Genomic DNA, 17,564 nt, shown 5'->3' with positions numbered 1-17,564 from the left:
TCTGGAATGTGCAAGACCTGTGAGAAATTCTAGTCAACTCGTACTCGCTGATCTCCATGAAGAGGGAAGCAGGGTGCCCAGCATCGGTGCTGATTGATGATTATGTCCCACAGCCCCTGCTTACCAGCTGGGAAAACCCTGCGTGCATCAATGAGGTGGCTAAAGGCTACCCACTGCCCCACGCTGCCTGGGAGCCCTGAGGGTGACACTGGAAACAAGCCAGGATTTAAGAATGAAAAGACCCTTTAATTTTTTTTTTCTCAAAAACTACAGAATCTGAGTAATCTAATTATAGGTTAATTATAAGAATGACTCTTCCTCCTGCAAAGGACTTCTGGAACATTCTCTGTGAAGGTCCTCACATTCGCTATTTGAGAGTAGGAGTTGGTGACTCTCAGAGTGGATTAGCATCTGATTTCCAGATCAGCTTCCCCTGACTAGACCACACAGGCTCCTAACTCTTGAAATGAACCCCAACGGAATTCTCCAGGAGAAGCCATCTCCCCAATTAGGCCAAAACAGCCTCCTCCCCACCCAGCCCCTCTGGCCAGCCAATTTTCACATTCCGAGGTGCATTTGCTTTTTCCACTCCCAGCCAAGGAATGGTTGTGTATGTCGGAGCACAAAACTGGACCCTCATTTGTGAAACTCTGCTATAAACCTACTCGGATGGCTAGCCCCATGCCCAGGGGCACGGGCTGGCTTCCCTTCCCTCCTAACACAGTGCCACAGGGCAAGTCCTTTAACTGCATCATTAGGATCATAGTCATGGCCCTGCCAGCCTCCTTCCCTGGCACTCCCTCACCTCATTAATATCCGTAAGGACCCATTAAGCCTTACAGCTGAAGGGTGCCATTAAGGCAAGACCTAGCGCCATTACCATCAATAAGGTCTCGGGCACTTGCCTGTCACCACCTGAGTTAAAGCAGTCACCCACATAGAAAGGCAGCCTATACGCTGGCCCATCCATCCCTAATGAGCCACCAGCTTCTGCAGAAGCATCCAGATGAATGTGACGGGTGCCCGCGTCACGGAAGGGAAGAAAAGCTACTGATCTAACTTAGGGCAGTACATGTAAATGCTGGGCACTGAGGACAAGAGGTACCGGAGGCTGGAAGGTCTGAGTACCTAAGCCCCACCCACACAGCCCCTTACATGGAACCTGTCCAGATGTGAAAACTTCTGTGGGAGTCAGAAAGCCATCTACAAATCCTGGAGCAATCATGTCTTCCTTCCCCTCTGGCCATCTGAAGGTTCTGCCTTCCCTGAGGAAGCTGCCATCAAAGCCCTACCTTGCACCCTTGGAAGAGCCCACTATCCACACCTCACTGACAAAGCGGGGCACTGTCTGGAACCACCCAGGTCTGAGAACAGCAGGGTCAATGGTAGAGGAACAGCGCATCTGTAGGACATGATAGCATCCGGCCCTTGAAAAGCTGAAGATGGCTGCCTCGTGAACTCACAGCCACTGCGCCTGCGCCAACCTCGCAAGGTCAGGCCAGTCAGACCAGCAGGGATGACTGAGGCGCTGGCAAGGCCCCGGCTGTAGCTCAGAAGCTGGTGAGCGGTGGGGGCTGGGGAGGGACAGCTACTTTTCTTTGGACTGTGGCCACTTGTAGACTGCCTGGGCTTGGGTGGTTGACCCCACCCCCACGCACATACAGAGAGCACTAATTGGATGCAATGAGAGATTTTTAAAAAAAAATCTTAAAAACAATTTTTAAAAGAGGGATGTGAAGTTAGGGAGGATGGAGAAAATCATTAGCCATCATGTACATATATGAAATTCATAGAACAAAGAAGAAGAAAAATAGAGGAGGAGGGGAAGGAGAAGGGGGAGGAGGAAGGGGAGGGGGAGGGGAGGAAGAAGAAGAGAAAGAGGAAAAAGAGGAGGGAGGATGAGGGGACGAAGAAGAGGAGAAAGAGGAAGAGGAGAAGAGGAGGAAGATGAGGAAGAGGATGAGAAAGAGAGGGAGAAAGGGGAAGGGAGGAGGAGAGGGAGGGGAGGAGGGGGAAGGGGAGGGGGAGGAAGAGAAGAGCTGGGTGAGATGGCTCAGCCAGCAAAGTGCCTGCTGTACAAGCAGGAGGATCTGAGTTTGAATCCTCAGCACCCATGTAGAAGTCATACCCAGTGGATTACTTCTACAACTCCAGCATGGCGGGGAGGGGTGTCCCTAGAGCTATTCCAGCTGAGTCAGCACCAGATTCATTGGGAGACCCTGTCTCAGAAACCTAAGTAAATAAATAAATAAAATGGAATAACATAAGAAAGAGAACTCAAGGGGCTGGGGATTTAGCTCAGTGGTAGAGCGCTTACCTAGGAAGCGCAAGGCCCTGGGTTCGATCCCCAGCTCCGAAAAAAAGAACCAAAAAAAAAAAAAAAAAAAGAAAGAGAACTCAATATCAACCCCCAGCCTCCACACACATGTGCACATACCTAGCAAGCCATGCACCACACACGCACGTACACGCATGATGATATACACAGCACCATTCACTATCACCGTGTGCCTGTGCAGAAGACCCTGCACAGGAGACAGACAGAGACTGGCTTATGGCGGCAAACCTTAGCCCACTCTTGAATTCCCAACCGAGTGTACATGTTACCCCCTCCAAATAACATTTGCACCTGATCCTCAGCCCCGCAGAGAGGAACAGAAAGGAGAACATTCATAGATGTCTCCAGGGTCTAGTCTATTTGGGGAAAGGGAAACCATTAGAGAGCTTCCAGTTCCTAAACTGAGGGACATCTTTTGGAGCCATGCAAATGAGATGGTCATAGGGGAGAAATAGACAATGAACAAATACCCCAGTCAGGTCTCAGTCTCTCCTCTGTTCCGCTACATACTCGAGAGCAGTAACAACTACAAGAATCAGACTCGGTCAGCGGAAGCGAAACTCCCCATTTGGGACAGCTATGGATGCGAGAGTGACTAGACCCCTAGGCAGATATCCATCGCACTCACCATCTTGACGCGTCCGCTCCCGAAGATAAACTTTGAGCCAGATGTTAACACGCTGGCCCCAGGCCCCCGGGGGATCCACCTCCCACAAGCGCCCTCTCTCGCCTGGACAGGTCAACAGGAACTGCCTGAGGACTGGGAGAGGCAAACCATGAGTCAGACTCCCGCCCACCAGGCTGGTTCAGCCAGCCAGCTCTCTCCGAGTCCCTGCGTGTGGCCCTCCCAGCCCTTCTGTGGTGACCCTCCACCTCCTCACTGCCCCAGTTCTGCTGCGCCTGAACCCTTCTCACCAACTCCCCATGGGTACAGAATCATCCCTGTTCACCCCAGGCTTCCACTTCCATGCATCCTGCACTGAGCTCCCAGGGCTGCAACTAGGAGGTGACCATCCCTTAGTGTACGTGGGTATTGAAGCACCAAATCCAAAGGTGCTACATCTACATAAACGGGATGCTATTGCACAGTTGCAATCCCCCGTGGGCGTCCCATCATCTCGCCTTTCAGTGCACGATGAGATGCAGATGCTGCAGCATCAATTAGGTATTAGGCCAGGACACTTAGGAGAGGACAGCAAGGAAGGGTCTGTGTGTGTTTAGTACAAGTGTCAGTTTAGACATTTTCAAGCCATAGTTAGTTTTAATTCTGGAATCAGACTCCTCAGATAGCACAGGCTGTCAGCGCCATGACAAGATGATCTGATTTCTCGAGGCTATGCTTGCTGCCATGGCAATAATGGACTGAGCCTCTTAAACCGTAAGCCAGCCCCAATTAAATGTTTGCTCACACTACTATCAAACTGAAGAATCCTAGGTGGCATCGTGGTGAGTCAGGGACCATCTGCATTTTTTAAAAATGAAATTATTTCTCAGGCTCAGAAGGGTCCTCTTTGCAAACCGAACATGAAGTCTGTGGTTACGCTGAGGCTTGAGAAGGAGAAGCCTCAGACTACATCTACCCAGAAGACTCTTCAGCTTCAGCGTCACCCCAGTCCACAAGTGTTAGCAGTCACCATTACTCAAATGCTCACAGAGGACACAAGGTGGGGGTTACCTTTATACATTGCAGGAGATATCGGACAACTGATACCCAGGGCTTCGTCTCCGTGAAAGGTGTCACAGAAGTCCCTCAGCATGGCTGTCCCCAGGCCTTGGCAACGGTTCTTCCTCCTTACAAACACGGTGTCAAAGACAGGCAGCAGGTAGCATGCGCCAGTACCATCTCCACAGAGGCTACCTTTGGGAAAGCAAGAAATATATGCTGTACCCCAGGCTGGATGCTGACTCACCCAGACCAAAAGGGTCTAGTCAGGATCACTGGTGCCACCTGGGGCAGAATTAACTTCACAAACTGAACAAATGACGGTAAGATACCAGATCACTCCAAAACACCAGGTCTCTAGTGGACCTGAGTGTTTTCTTCAAAGACCCACATAATTAATTGCTCCAAGCACAGGAAATGGGTCATGGGGGCTTAGTCCGGGAGACTGAGCACTGCCAAAGCATCACCTAGCCAGACCTCTTCTCTCAGTGAGACCCTTGGAGCCAAGGTTTATCTAAGCAACATCAAGGTTCTCCCTATATAGGTGAAGCCAGTCCACAGTGAAGGCAAAGAGACCAATCGGATCCATCTCCAGGTAACGATTTGCTTCAATTACTTCAGCAGAGGCTTATGGTGTCCGGTTCAGTTAAAATCTGTTGCCGTCCAAAGCTCATGAACGGCACCTGCATCAGAGCCGGAGAGGCCAGATTTTGCACCCTTTCTGTTTCCACCTTCTTTCAACTGTACCGTCACCAATCTTAGCATCCGCATGGCTGTCATCTCTCCTTCTACTGCCAAGATTCAGACTGGGTAACTTCCCACACCTGGGAATACTTTCCCACTCTTCCCTGAAAAGGAAAGATTCCGATCTGAGTAGACGTTGAATTGCCCGATACACAATACTATGCAACACTGTTCTCATGGCCACAAGGATTCCCTTCTTGTGTCCATACAACTTTGTGTGTGGCCTTAAAGCTATTCCCATCAAGAAATGGGGTCTGTTCTCCCATCCAGTCTAGTCTTACTGGCCTGTGACTCACTTTAGCAACAGAACAAGGCAGAGTGATAGATGATGTACTAACAGAGTCCGGGTCTCATGGAGTCCATGCCTCAAATTCTTAGATACCTACCTACATCATAAAGGCAAGTGTAGACGAACCTGTTGATGAAAGAAATGTGACCCCGAGCCCTGCTAGTCCCAGCCTACCTCTAGCTAGCCCAAGAAGCAGAGGCAGTTACCCAACACACAGGTCACCATGCCCACAGAAGACCCATCAAGACTACAAAAACCATCCAGCTAAGCACAGCCCAAAGTGCCAAACCAAAGAGCCTGTGGTTACACGAAAATACTCTTTTATGCCATGAGCGAGGGCATGGTCTATATCCGACAAGGAAACTCCGTTCAATTATGGCAGTAACTGTAACAATATTTGGGATCTCTCCTTCGACATGCTTGAAAAGATGTGTCTGTTTGGAAATTTACAGCTCGGCTTCTATGGGATGAGAACAATGTCAACCTAATATAAAATCTTCTGGAACTAAGAAGGTTTAAATTTACATAGAGATGCAACTCCACTAACCATAGAGTTAAAGAAAAGCCTTAGGAATTCACTGAACAAAAGACATCCAGGCCTTGAAGACAAAAGTGTAAATCAATCATTGAGGGAAACTGGAGAGCTAGATAAATGAGGAGAAAGTTGTGTCAATGGATCAGGACCCAAAAGTTCTTTCCCCCACTATTCTTCCCACGATCATTCTGGAAGTTCAAAGCCAGCCCTAGGAAAACCCCACCGTGGTTTGGTAGCCATTGATAAGCTATTCTAAATGTTCAGTGAAATGCAACGATTCCTGAAAAACCAGCGTTGCTTGGAAAGGAGCAGAGCTGGAAATCTAGCAAAACCCATTTTATGGCTTTAACAGGGGGGACCAGTGTGACGTTGCCGAAAAGAACTACAGATCAATGGCAGAGAGAGAGAGAGAGAGAGAGAGAGAGAGAGAGAGAGAGAGAATGTAAGAATGCATACATATGTGATGGTAGATGTATAAAGCTCAAAGAACAACTTGTAGGACTCAGTTCTCTCCTTCTATCACATGGGATATTGGGGGGGGGGGGCTAGATCTTGGGCCATCAGGCTTGGCAGCAAGTGCTTTTACCCACTGAGCCGTCTTGCCAGACCCAGAAATCAACTCTTCTATGTCAATCAACACAGATTAATACAGATTATGTGGGAAAAGAATTTTTTTTTGCCACAAATAACAGTGGAATGATTTGACGTACATGAAATGCACTGCTCACTTGCTGGCAGTCCATTCCTAGTAAAGGAAGAAGCTCCCATGAACGGGCAAACATTCTGATTGCAGTTGCCAGCTATTCTGGCCAGTCTGCAGAGGCTGCTAGGTTGGAGCACTGTGGCTACTCAGGACACGGACTACCCTATATACCACAGACCATCAAACATTTGTCTAGATACACAGAACATCCAACACTAAGGCTGAGTCCTCCTGTACACCGTGGCCTCTGGCTTAGCAACAATGTGACATATGGGCTGACTTGTGTCCCCTCACGTTCCAAACCCTTCAGAATGACTGTAGATAGATAAAATGCTTTTAAAAGATAGAGTGGGGGTTCATATGAGGCTTTGCCCTTGTCCAACATGCTGTCCATATAAGAAGAAATATGACCAAGAGAAATGCAGCAAAGCTACACGTGGAGAAAGTGGCTGCATGCTAACCACCAAGGGGCTTCCAGAGGACAGATTTACTAACACCTGCCACCTGCACTTTGCGCCTCCAGAACTGGGTGAAAATAAACTCCTGTTGCTTGTATCTGAGGGTTGGGTCTTTCATGAAAGTCCAAACAAACTGAGGTGTACATCCATGTCAATTCATGGACCAAATTCATGCACTAGACTAGCCACACTGTGCTGGCTACTTTTTGTCAGTTTGGCAAAAACTAGAGTTGCTTGGAAAGAAGGCTTCTCAGCTGATGGATTGCCTGCATCAGGCTGGCCTGTGAGCATGTCCATGGGGCATTCTCTTGACTAATGACTGATGGAGGAAGGCCCAGCCCACTGTGGGTGGCCTTACGCCTGGGCAGGAGGTCCTGGGGGCTATAAGAAAACAGGGTGAGAGAGCATGGGAGTGAAGCCAGTAAGGAGCAGTACCCTTACCCACCTTCAGTTCCTGCTGCCTTGACTTCCCTAAGTTACCAGAAGGGTAACGTGAAACAAGCCTTCTCTCTCGAAGCTGCCCTTGATCTCGTCATTTATCACAGTGATGGGAGAAACCTGCACTTGGCCAAAATATTTTTCTACACACCTAAGACTGCTCTAAACCTTCTCTGATTTAATGTACTAGAAGCTGAAGACATGGCTCAGGACACTAAGCCTTATGTTGAGCCCACCAGAAAGGAGTGTTACTTTTAAGTATACTAGTTGTTTGTTTGTTTGTTTGTTTGTTTGTTTGTTTGTTTGTTTGTTTTGATCTGAAATTGGAATCTTTTTTTATATCTTTCACAAAAACAAATTCAAAACGAATCACAGATACAAGGATAAGAGACAAACGTTTAAAGCTCTTAGCAAGGAAAATAGAAAAAAAAAAATCTTCAAAGCCTTGAGCTGTTATGGAGGTCATAGATTCAGCCACAAAAGCACCATTAACTGGCAACTCCAACCTCATCAGAATTTTTAAATTTTTTTGCTTCAAAAGACTATTAGGAAAAACAAAGGGCCGAGCATAGACTGTCAACAGAAATGTTTACAAATCACATTTCTCATTTTAGAAAAGGCTTACTGAGAACCAGCATAAAGAGCTCTTATAATTCAATAAAAACAAAATAAAACCCTCATTAAAATTGCACAAAAGGCGTAAACAAACCTTCTTATAAAGAAGACATTCACATGACTATGGATGCTAACATCACTCATAATGAAAGCGATGGAAGCTACACCCACAGCGAGACACCACCCTGGGCTAGGACAGCTAGAACCAAAAGGCTGGGCAATAGTGAGTGGCCAGAGGAATGCGTGGAAATCAGAGCCCTCACGTGAGGCTGATGGAAGCGTTCAGTGGCTCGGCCAGACTGCACGGCCATTTGGCAAATTCCTTTAAACATTAGACACAATCCTGCCAAAGGACCCAGCAATCCTAGGAGCCTACCCAAGAGGAAGAGAAATACTGCCATGCAAACAAGGAAGGGAATGTTTATAGCCACCCCATTCACAGTGGTAAAAGGGAAACCAGTCATCAGCCAAGGGCTTCACAAGAAAAGGAGACCATATTCCTCAGGCAGACTCACGTGGCAGTAAAGAGGAACATAAGCTATGATTTGCACGAGCTCCGAGACTCTGTACCAGTTGAAACCCTGACCCGGGCTAGCTGGCAGGGCAGGAGGCAACTCGGCTATGGCGTAGGGCTGAGACGCCGACAAAAGGCGGGCAGACACCATCCACTGGCAACGGAAATGTCCTAACGCTGGATTTTGGTGATAGTTCCATAGCCCTTTCCCCAACATTTACCCTTAGTTTAGGCAAGTTTTATAAGGTATAAATCTATACTGTGGTAAAAAATTATCTTAAAGGACACATCGAGAGCACGAACAAGAAGGGAGGTACAGTCGGCAGCTGTGTGCTTTGTAAGCAGCGACAAAAGAGGAACTCGATAGATAGCTCCTAACACAGAACTTTTACAGAGATCAGTTACCCAGATTTGATCAGAACACATCTCAAGGAATCACCCTGCACCTCGTAACTATGTAAAATGGCGTGTCCCTGTAAATGGGCACATTAACTGAGTAGTCCTCTGACTTCCACATCCTCTGTTCCACCCATGCACATGAACACACATGTATGCATACACACAGACGAATGTGTGAAAACGTTTTCGGAAGTAAGAGATCGTGACAAATAAGTGTGAGCAGGAAAATGATAACCCCGGTGTGGCAAAAGCATGGAGGCCTTGCGAGTCTCCCAGACAGCTTGGTGTGGAAGGTTTACTCCACAGCTGGTGGCTCCAGCTGTGGAGAGGCTTCATCCAAGGCTAAAGCAATGGAGCCAGATGACCATGAAATTTGAGACAAAATAAACCTTTCCTCCTTTCAAGGCATTTTCACAGTATTCTGTCACAACAACAGAACGTGATTAATGTTCCTTTCCCCGCTCCTTAACTCAGGCATTGATCAGTGTTAGCACCAATCCTGATGGTCATGCAGTATCCCACAGGCTCCAACATGTGACAAGGTTACTCCACACCTCCCAACCCATAACCTGAGGATGTGGGGCCCAGGACCCATGGGAAGCAGGCCTAGAGCGAGAGTGGGATCACGGCATATCCAAATCCCAGAAATCCCATCCTGAGACTGCAGGAGTAGGATCACTCCCTGCCTCCCTGGGTCTGCCTGTCCTGGTGCACAAGCCCTGAGCCTTTGCCCCACCAGAGGAGGTCACATGGTCTGGTAGCCAAGTTAAACACCCTCTGCCCTTATAAGGTCATATAAATGAGGCAGCCCAGGTGCCCTGGCCCAAGCCAATGATATATACTCACCCCGATAGCCCATAACTATGTACCTCCCAAAGGCTTAAATAGCCTTTGTTTCCCTCCACCCCACCCTCATAAAAATAAGCTGTCTCACTGAAGCCGATCAAGAGAGCCTGTTCTCACCACTGACCAGACCTCCTCCAAAGTCCAGCTGATGAAATACAAGAGGAACCAACAGTTACAGAGTTGAGGAGGCTCAGGAGAGCTGACAGGGGTTGCAGGTGCTGGGTGTCCTCTTGATCCGAGAAGGAAGGGGTTGGAGGATTTAGCTCAGTGGTAGAGTGCTTGCCTAGGAAGCACAAGGCCCTGGGCTCGGTCCCCAGCTCCGAAAAAAAAGAACCAAAAAAAAAAAAAAAAAAAAAGAAAAGAAAATCAACCAAGGGTGATTTCTTCACCTTGAACACCATCCTATGATTACATATATCAGGGAGGGCATATATCTACAGGGCACAGAGGGCCTCTCTAACTGTCTTTGCAATGCTTCTGTAAACTCCTCAAAATCAACTTCTGGAGAAAAAGAAGCACTCTACCAATGCTTTCTAAAGAATGATCATATCTTCAAAGTCGTCAAGTAAAATCCGTGATGTAAAATGATTTACCAAACAATTTTCCTAGAACTCCATTACAGCCGCAAGCCGAAAAAAGAAGATGCCTGCAGTAAACTGGCTCTCTGCTCATAGCTAGGATAGAAAGACTCAGGGAAATACTGGGAGAAACCCCAGGAATGATTTCATCCACTGTATCTATTTTACAGTGAGAAGAGCAGAAATCGTCCAAGATGGAGAAGATTGGGCAACCTAGTAGATAAGATCCATTGTGTGCAAGCAGGAGAACCTGAGTTCAAATCCCCAGCAACCATGTAAAAACCCAGCTGTGAACAACTTAGCAAAGACAGGAAGTTCACTGGGCCTACAGCCCACCAGCCTACCTCCCAGTTCAGTGAGAGACCCCGTCTTAAGGGAATAAGGTGGAGACTGAGGGACCAGAACACTTGAAGGTGTATACCTGGGGAGACACTTGTATGCGCACACACCGAAGTAACGAGACAGAAAGCGAAGACACAGAAGAAATGTTTTTTTTTTTTTTAATTTAAAAGTTACTAAAGTTAGGGGGCTGGGGATTTGGCTCAGTGGTAGAGCGCTTGCCTAGGAGGCGCAAGGCCCTGGGTTCGGTCCCCAGCTCCGGAAAAAAAAAAAAAAAGAGAGAGAGCAACGTGTAGAAGACATAAGGAAAAGCATAAACATAAAAAAAAAAGTTACTAAAGTTAAAAACGAGAAATAATACAGAGAGTTCATCAGGAATTAAAAGAGAGATATTGATGCAGAAGCCAGCTCCTTCTGAGTAGTAAGAAGAAAGGTCTCATCCCAAAAGCTACGAGCTGCTCACACGGATTACAGTGGAATAGACGTGAGGGCTGGAACAGTGAAGCCAGCACTAAGAATGAGAGGAAGCCTGCAGTGAGCCTGAGACAACCAACCAGACCTGGCAAAAGGCAGACAGACAGGCTGGAACAAGCCAGGAGAATTTGGTGGGCCTGGTGTCTGGGCTTCCATGCGCCTCCCTGGGGAATGCATGCTTGATACTATTTATCTCTTCTACATATCCTGAGCTCGAATGTAGCCAATGGCAACAGACTAAATTACAAGTAGAAATGGCTCCTGACAAGCCTGCTTCCATTTTGGGATAAAGACCCTAGATAATTCCACAGACAAGGACATAGACATATACAGTTGCTGTATATTGGTGGCTCTGACAGAGTTAACTCTCTGTCAAGGTAAGGCTGCCAGCTGGTCGTGTACTTGTGGAGATTTCAAAAGGAAAAGAACAACCTAATTGATATCTATCAAGACACCTGCAAGGTCAGAGACAGGAACAGTGTCAGCTACCAAGATCAATACCTAACAACTCAGTCAGAAGTAGACAGAGGGGCTTCAACCACCCCTAATGGGTAGGCAGTATATAAATAATGCATGATCACAGTCATGGTTGGGCTAGGGGTGCAGGCATGGAATGAGTGAGCCTTCCCTCTGCTGTGCTCACTATAGCCTAGAGAATTGGCCAATCTGAATAAGGAATACCTAAGCCTTTGTCCAGTTTCTGCCATAGCCCAGTAAGACCCCTTACATGACGGAGTTTAGGGTCTTTTCCTCTTTTGGAAGCCCCTCCCAATCTCCAGGGTTTCTCTCATTTTCCTTATTTTCTCACTCTTAAAAATCTATTGATAATAATTTTTAATAATGCCTGCTTCCATTTTGCATATTCAGACAACTTTAGTCACCACTGGTGTGACAATGATCTTAGACCATGGTGAGGTCTGGTGTCTTTAACCTTGGGAAATGTACACAAAATATCCTGCTGCTCTCAAAAAGCCTGCATCAACATCACTAGAGGTACCGCAGAAATTTAAAAGGTAGGAGAACATGCCAATAAACCTGAAAATAAATAAAAAGTAAACGCCTCTAAGGACAATACAACCTAACAAAACTGACTCAAGAGGAAAGAGAGAGACTAAAATGCCCTACAAGCATTAAAACATTACATCAATAGCTTAAAACCCTCTGACACTTAACGAAAATCACCAAGCTCAGGTGATTTAGAGATATGCTCTACCAAACTTGCAAAAATTAAAACTCCTGAGGAACAGAAAATGAGAGAGAGAGAACTTTCCCCCAGAGCTATGTGCAATAGAACATTCCGGGGAATTAAAAAAGATAGTGAACAACAGGGAAAGATATTGGATAAATCATTTGAATATCAAAAACACACAAATTAAAATAAACTCCAAAGGTTCAACAGTGTAGACAAAGTTTATTTAGGTCACCACAGATAGCTAGATCATATGGGCACCAGAATCCTGTGAAGGAAATGTATAGTCATGTGATCACCTCTAATGCAATGGAGATGCAGTCCAGCATCACGTACAATCAGAAATCCAACAGCACAGGCAGACCTGAGACAGAGCCTTTGAGAGGAACAGAGAAAACTCACCAAAGAGGAACCAGCATGGAGCCAGGAGACCGTCTGCAACAATAATGTCCAAACAACGAGGAAAGGGCTTAAAGTAAGGTATGGTGGGTAGTGCCTCATGACTTTAATCCCAGCACTCAGGAGGCAGAGGCAGAATCTCTGATTTCAAGGCCAGCCTAGTCTACAGAGAGAGTTCCAGTACAGCCAAGGCTAACCAGAGAACAGAGAATCCCTGTCCTTAAAAGGAAGGGTGTGTGTGTGTGTGTGTGTGTGTGTGTGTGTGTGTGTGTGTGTGTGTGTACACGAGTGTGTGTGCGCACACATGTTTGTGTGACTTCTCAGAATGCCTTAATGAGAATTGACAGGTGGACCACTAACTAGGAAAGCCAGGAAGTAACAGAAGAAACTGTGTCTTCTTCAGACAAGTTTTTCTGGAAGATGATTTAAAAGGTAAATACAAAGACAGATACTGTAACTACCCTGCCCAGCAGTTTCTGAGAATCACGATGGGTCACTCTGTTCTGCTGTGGCACTGATAGATACAAAATAACCAAGAGTAGAGTTGATAGCAGCCTAGACCTTAGGGGTGAATGTCAATCACCCGGATAGAACTTGTCCTGAAAATCCTGGGAGAAAATATTCTGAGGACGGCGGCTGCTCGGTGGAACATAAAAACCCAAATTTAGATCATTTGCCAATCAAAGAACCTGAATGCAGATAATGAAACCTTGGGATACTCCTGAACCTGACCTAAAACAGAAATGGCTAAGCAGGCTGGCTTTTGCTAATTGTTAGCACAGTCTTTTAGTTATAACCATACTTTTGGGTCTCTCCTGGGACCACTCTACAAGAGTAAGACAGAAGCCTTGGAGCCCAGGGCAGTTAAGCAGCTATTAAGATGATAGCCAAAACTCTAAATGCTCCTGAATTCCACTAATACAATTTTAATTAAATTGTTTTGTTGTCATAGGAGATGTTTACAATCTATTCTCTAGAATAGGGGGTCAACAAAATGTTTCTGTAAAGATGATCATAAAAAATACTTTGACCTTTGGGATTCAGGTTTTAGTCACAACTCCTGGGCTCTGAGGTTACAGTACAAAAACAATTATATGAGTATCTGTGTACTAATAAAATCTTATTCAAAAATAATGATGGCCACAAAAGACCAGAAGATGGCACAAGGGAGTCCTGCTTTCAAAGGGCCACAGTGCAGGAGGTGACTGTGGCCCTGAACATCTTGAGAAGATTGAAGCAGGGTTTGAAGAAGGCTGAGGTGAGGCCATCCTCATAGCCTCCAAGGTTGTCCAAGTTCCTAACCATCCTGTTTAATACTTGCAGCTGACACTCTTGTTTGCATGGCTTTCCTTCTCACTGGGATTTTAGAAATCTGGAAGACAAGTTTGTTCCTTTGTAGATTTTTGCACATGTGTATAATACTTACAAGTACTTTTTTAGATCACTCTCTGCCCCACTCCATAATACGGTTAGTACTTTCTTCCCTTAAATGCTAACAGCCTCGGGACTGGTGGTCTGAGAGTAAAAGTTAAAGTAAAACCCACTAATTTTTTTTATTATTTAGGGGAAATTCCAGCATGAAGTAATAAAATGACAATAGTGTCACTAATTTGTAAGAAAACCAATCACAGAACCACAACTGAGAAATGCAAACCAGCCTATTGGCAAACTGCTTCCAATGAGAAGTCCACCTGAAAACGTCCTGTTCATTCTATACACAGGCACTCGTTTACTTGAAAACTGAACGCGCTCCTTAGGAATAAAGAGGCACAATCTATGATACCCGTGTTCACTGAGACGAATCTCAGTGGCGTGGTACCCAAAGGTATGATGCTGAGTGGAAGAGCCCGGTCTCGAAAAGCTAAATGATACAGATCTAAATGACCCGTGATCTTCTTTAAAAAGGCAAACCTATGAAACTCAAAAACCACAGTGATGGGAAAGTAACCAGCGGTTGCCGGGACATGGGTGACAAGAACGGAGGTGGGCTGTCTCAGGAGGGATTGTGTGAGGTGGGGGCAGCTGAGGGAATTGGGAACCATGGCTTGTTTCATTTTTACTGTACAAGGATTAAAATTGGCAATACTATAAAGCCCAGAGTTTTGTCTGTTCATCTTTCAAACTATATTTAAAGGCTTATGTGTGCAAGAGAAAGATGATAGATGATGATAGACAGACAGACAGAGATAGACAACTGAAAAGTCTACGTGCATAACCTCCCAAACCGCACCCTGCAGGGAGTCCCCTGGTGCCCTCAAAGCAGGGATGCTCCACTGGCTTGTTGCTTCTGCCCAATGTGGTGAAGAGGAATGGAGTGAGCCACACATCACTACAGCCAGAAAAAGATCAGAATTCAAATTGTAGTTACCGCTGACTAGATAGATAGATAGATAGATAGATAGATAGATAGATAGATAGATAGATAGATAGATAGATAGGTAGGTAGGTAGGTAGGTAGATAGATAGATAGATAGATAGATAGATAGATAGATAGATAGATAGATAGATAGATAGATATAGAGATATAGAGATAGTGAGAGAGAGCATCATAGAATCAAAATACTCAAAGCAAAATCACCATCATGTTGGGGTGGTCTGCACAGTCTTCAGTAGCTAGAGCCTGGTCTCTGGTCCTCCCCAGAGTGAATTTGTATGTTTTCTTATGCTCATGTTAGTAATTTTACCGCAACCAACATGCAAAGAAACTGAAAAGTGTGATCCATACTTAGAAAAAGTAGTTATTCAATATAACTGATTTAAAAGAGCAGGGAAGGGGGGGATGGCTTTTAAGCAACTTCGCAAATATGTTCAATTAAGGTAATTGGTTTCATCCATAAAATTAATGAAAAGACAATCAAGAAATTGATTTTAAATCTCAACAAAAAAATATAAAACTGTAAGTAATACCTGAAATTCTAATTGAATATGACTAAACTTACCAATGGTCTGAGTAGTATATTTATTTAGGAGATAAAACTGATACAGATCAATAGAAATATCTAACTAAATAAGACATGGAAATGTTTAAATGAAAATAAAATTTCAGAGCCATGAAAGGTAGAATACATCTATAATCCCAGTAATCAAGAGGCGGGGACAGGCGGGGCAGAAGTTCAAGGCCAGCCTTGACTACTGTGGTGGTGTGAATGAGAATGTCTTCCATAGCTCATATAATTAAACCCTTAATCCCTTGTGGTGGAAATCTGTGGGAAGGATTAGGAGGTGTGGCCTTTTGGAGGAGGGTGTGTTATTGAAGGCAGGCTTTAAGGTTTCAAAATACCATGCCAAGTCAAAATCTTTCTCTCTCTCTCTCTCTCTCTCTCTCTCTCTCTCTCTCTCTCTCTCTCTCTCTCTCTCTCTCTGTGCCTCATGCCTCTGGATCAGATGTAAGCTCTCGGCTACCAGCTACAGTTCCAGTGCCATGCCTATCTGCCTCTTCCCTACCATGATGGTCATAGACTCACCTCTGAAACTGTAAGGAACACCCCAATTAAATTATTTTGTTTTTAAAAAAAAACTGTTAAAAAAAAAAAAAAAGAGTGGAGAGATGACTCAGTGGTTAAGAACACTGACTGCTCTTCCAGAGGTCCTGAGTTCAATTCCCAGCAACTACATGGTGGCTCACAACCATCTGTAATGGGATCTGATGCCCTCTTCTGGCATCTGTGTAGACAGTGACAATGTACTCACATACATGAAATAAACAAATCTTTAAAAAAAAAAAAACACTGTTGAAAGATTTTGTTAATAAATTTCCTTGGTCATGGTATCTCTTGATAGCAATAGAAAAGGAACTAAAAATAGCTATGTATCAAGTTTGAGGTCAGCCTGGGTTGTAAAAGACTTGATCTCAAAAAAAAGGAAAAAGAGACTTAAAAAGCATGAATCACTGTAATATTGATATAATTGGAATCCCCAAAAGAGGAGAAAATAGGAAAAAAAAGTATTTGAATAAAAAGGGTCATGGACAAAAATTCTCCATAAATGGCAGGAAAGTGATTTGGGCATTGTGGTGTGCGTCTGTAATCCCAGAACTCAGGAGACAAAGGTGGGTGGGTCTCTGTAAGTTTGAGGCCAGCATGATCTACACAATGAGTTCCAGGATAGCCAGGGCTACAAAGTGACACCCTGTCTCAAAAAGCAAACAAACAATATGGCAGCGAATATTGACAGATTTAAGAAACACAATGAGCCCCACAAAATACAAACAGGACGTCAAGTCACCCACAGACCTCTGGGGCAAGTGCAAGCTCTTGTAAGTCCTCATCCAGATCAGCTATGTTTCCAGCATAAATGAGAATGAAAATAGACTTCGATGAACAAATTCAGAGAACTTGTTGTCGGCAGAACCGTACTACAAGAAACACTAAAGAAAGGAGTTTAGCCTGAAGGAAAATGGCAACAGGTAGAAACCAGAGTCGGCAGAATAGAAAGGGAAGAAGGAACTGTGAGAGGAAACAGGTTTGAGTCATATACTCTTTTCTTACTTAATGTTAAAGGTATTACTACTTTTTAAATTAAAAACTGGTAAGTTTGTAACCAAAAAAAAACCCATAATGGTTCAACATAATACAAATATATAAGCTTTGCGCAGTGGCAGTATCGTAGCCAATGAGGTTTATCCGAGGCACGATTATTGCTAATTGAAAACTTTTCCCAAACAAATATATATATATATATATATATATATATATATATATATATATAGAGAGAGAGAGAGAGAGAGAGAGAGACAAAGAGAGAGAGATAATGGTATATAATACTATATAACCAATATAAATAAAATGAGGGATAAACAAAAACACACATTATAATGCCTCTATATTTCACATGGAACTATTCAGCATTATATATGTATTGGGTGATCTCAAGATGCATATGGAATATGGAATCCCTACAGTAGGGTGAAGATTTCTCAGAGTTTTCTGGCAAAAAATGATCAATAATGTAAATGAAGATATAAACAAGCAAATAAACACACTCCGGGATCTGGAGAGGAAAATCAGCAACATATCAGAAAAGGCAGTAAGATACATAAGAAAA

The 17,564-nt window shown here is 44.7% G+C and overlaps 1 protein-coding gene and 1 pseudogene across 52 annotated transcripts in view; one reads left to right on the top strand and one right to left on the bottom strand.

Moving 5' to 3' along the window:
* Fam169b (family with sequence similarity 169, member B) overlaps positions 1-17,564 on the bottom strand; it is an 86,226-nt gene that overhangs the window by 10,973 nt on the left and 57,689 nt on the right. For 48 of the 52 annotated variants that reach the window (XR_015639619.1, XR_015639621.1, XR_015639602.1 and 45 more), the window contains 2 exon segments: positions 4,014-4,196; positions 2,967-3,098 (listed from right to left, as the gene is read on the bottom strand). Coding sequence is in view for 29 of the 52 variants with exons in the window: in XM_087589300.1 (XP_087445426.1) it covers positions 2,967-3,098; positions 4,014-4,196 (315 nt within the window). In the remaining 23 variants the exon portion in view is untranslated. 52 annotated transcript variants of the gene reach the window in all.
* LOC120100494 (U4 spliceosomal RNA) lies at positions 17,104-17,228 on the top strand (annotated as a pseudogene).

The sequence above is a fragment of the Rattus norvegicus genome, chromosome 1, assembly GCF_021556685.1.
Source record: "Rattus norvegicus strain SHRSP/BbbUtx chromosome 1, alternate assembly SHRSP_T2T, whole genome shotgun sequence".
Lineage (NCBI taxonomy): Eukaryota > Metazoa > Chordata > Mammalia > Rodentia > Muridae > Rattus > Rattus norvegicus.
Note: the sequence above shows the minus strand (reverse complement) of the source record. Positions and strands in the feature narration are given on the sequence as shown.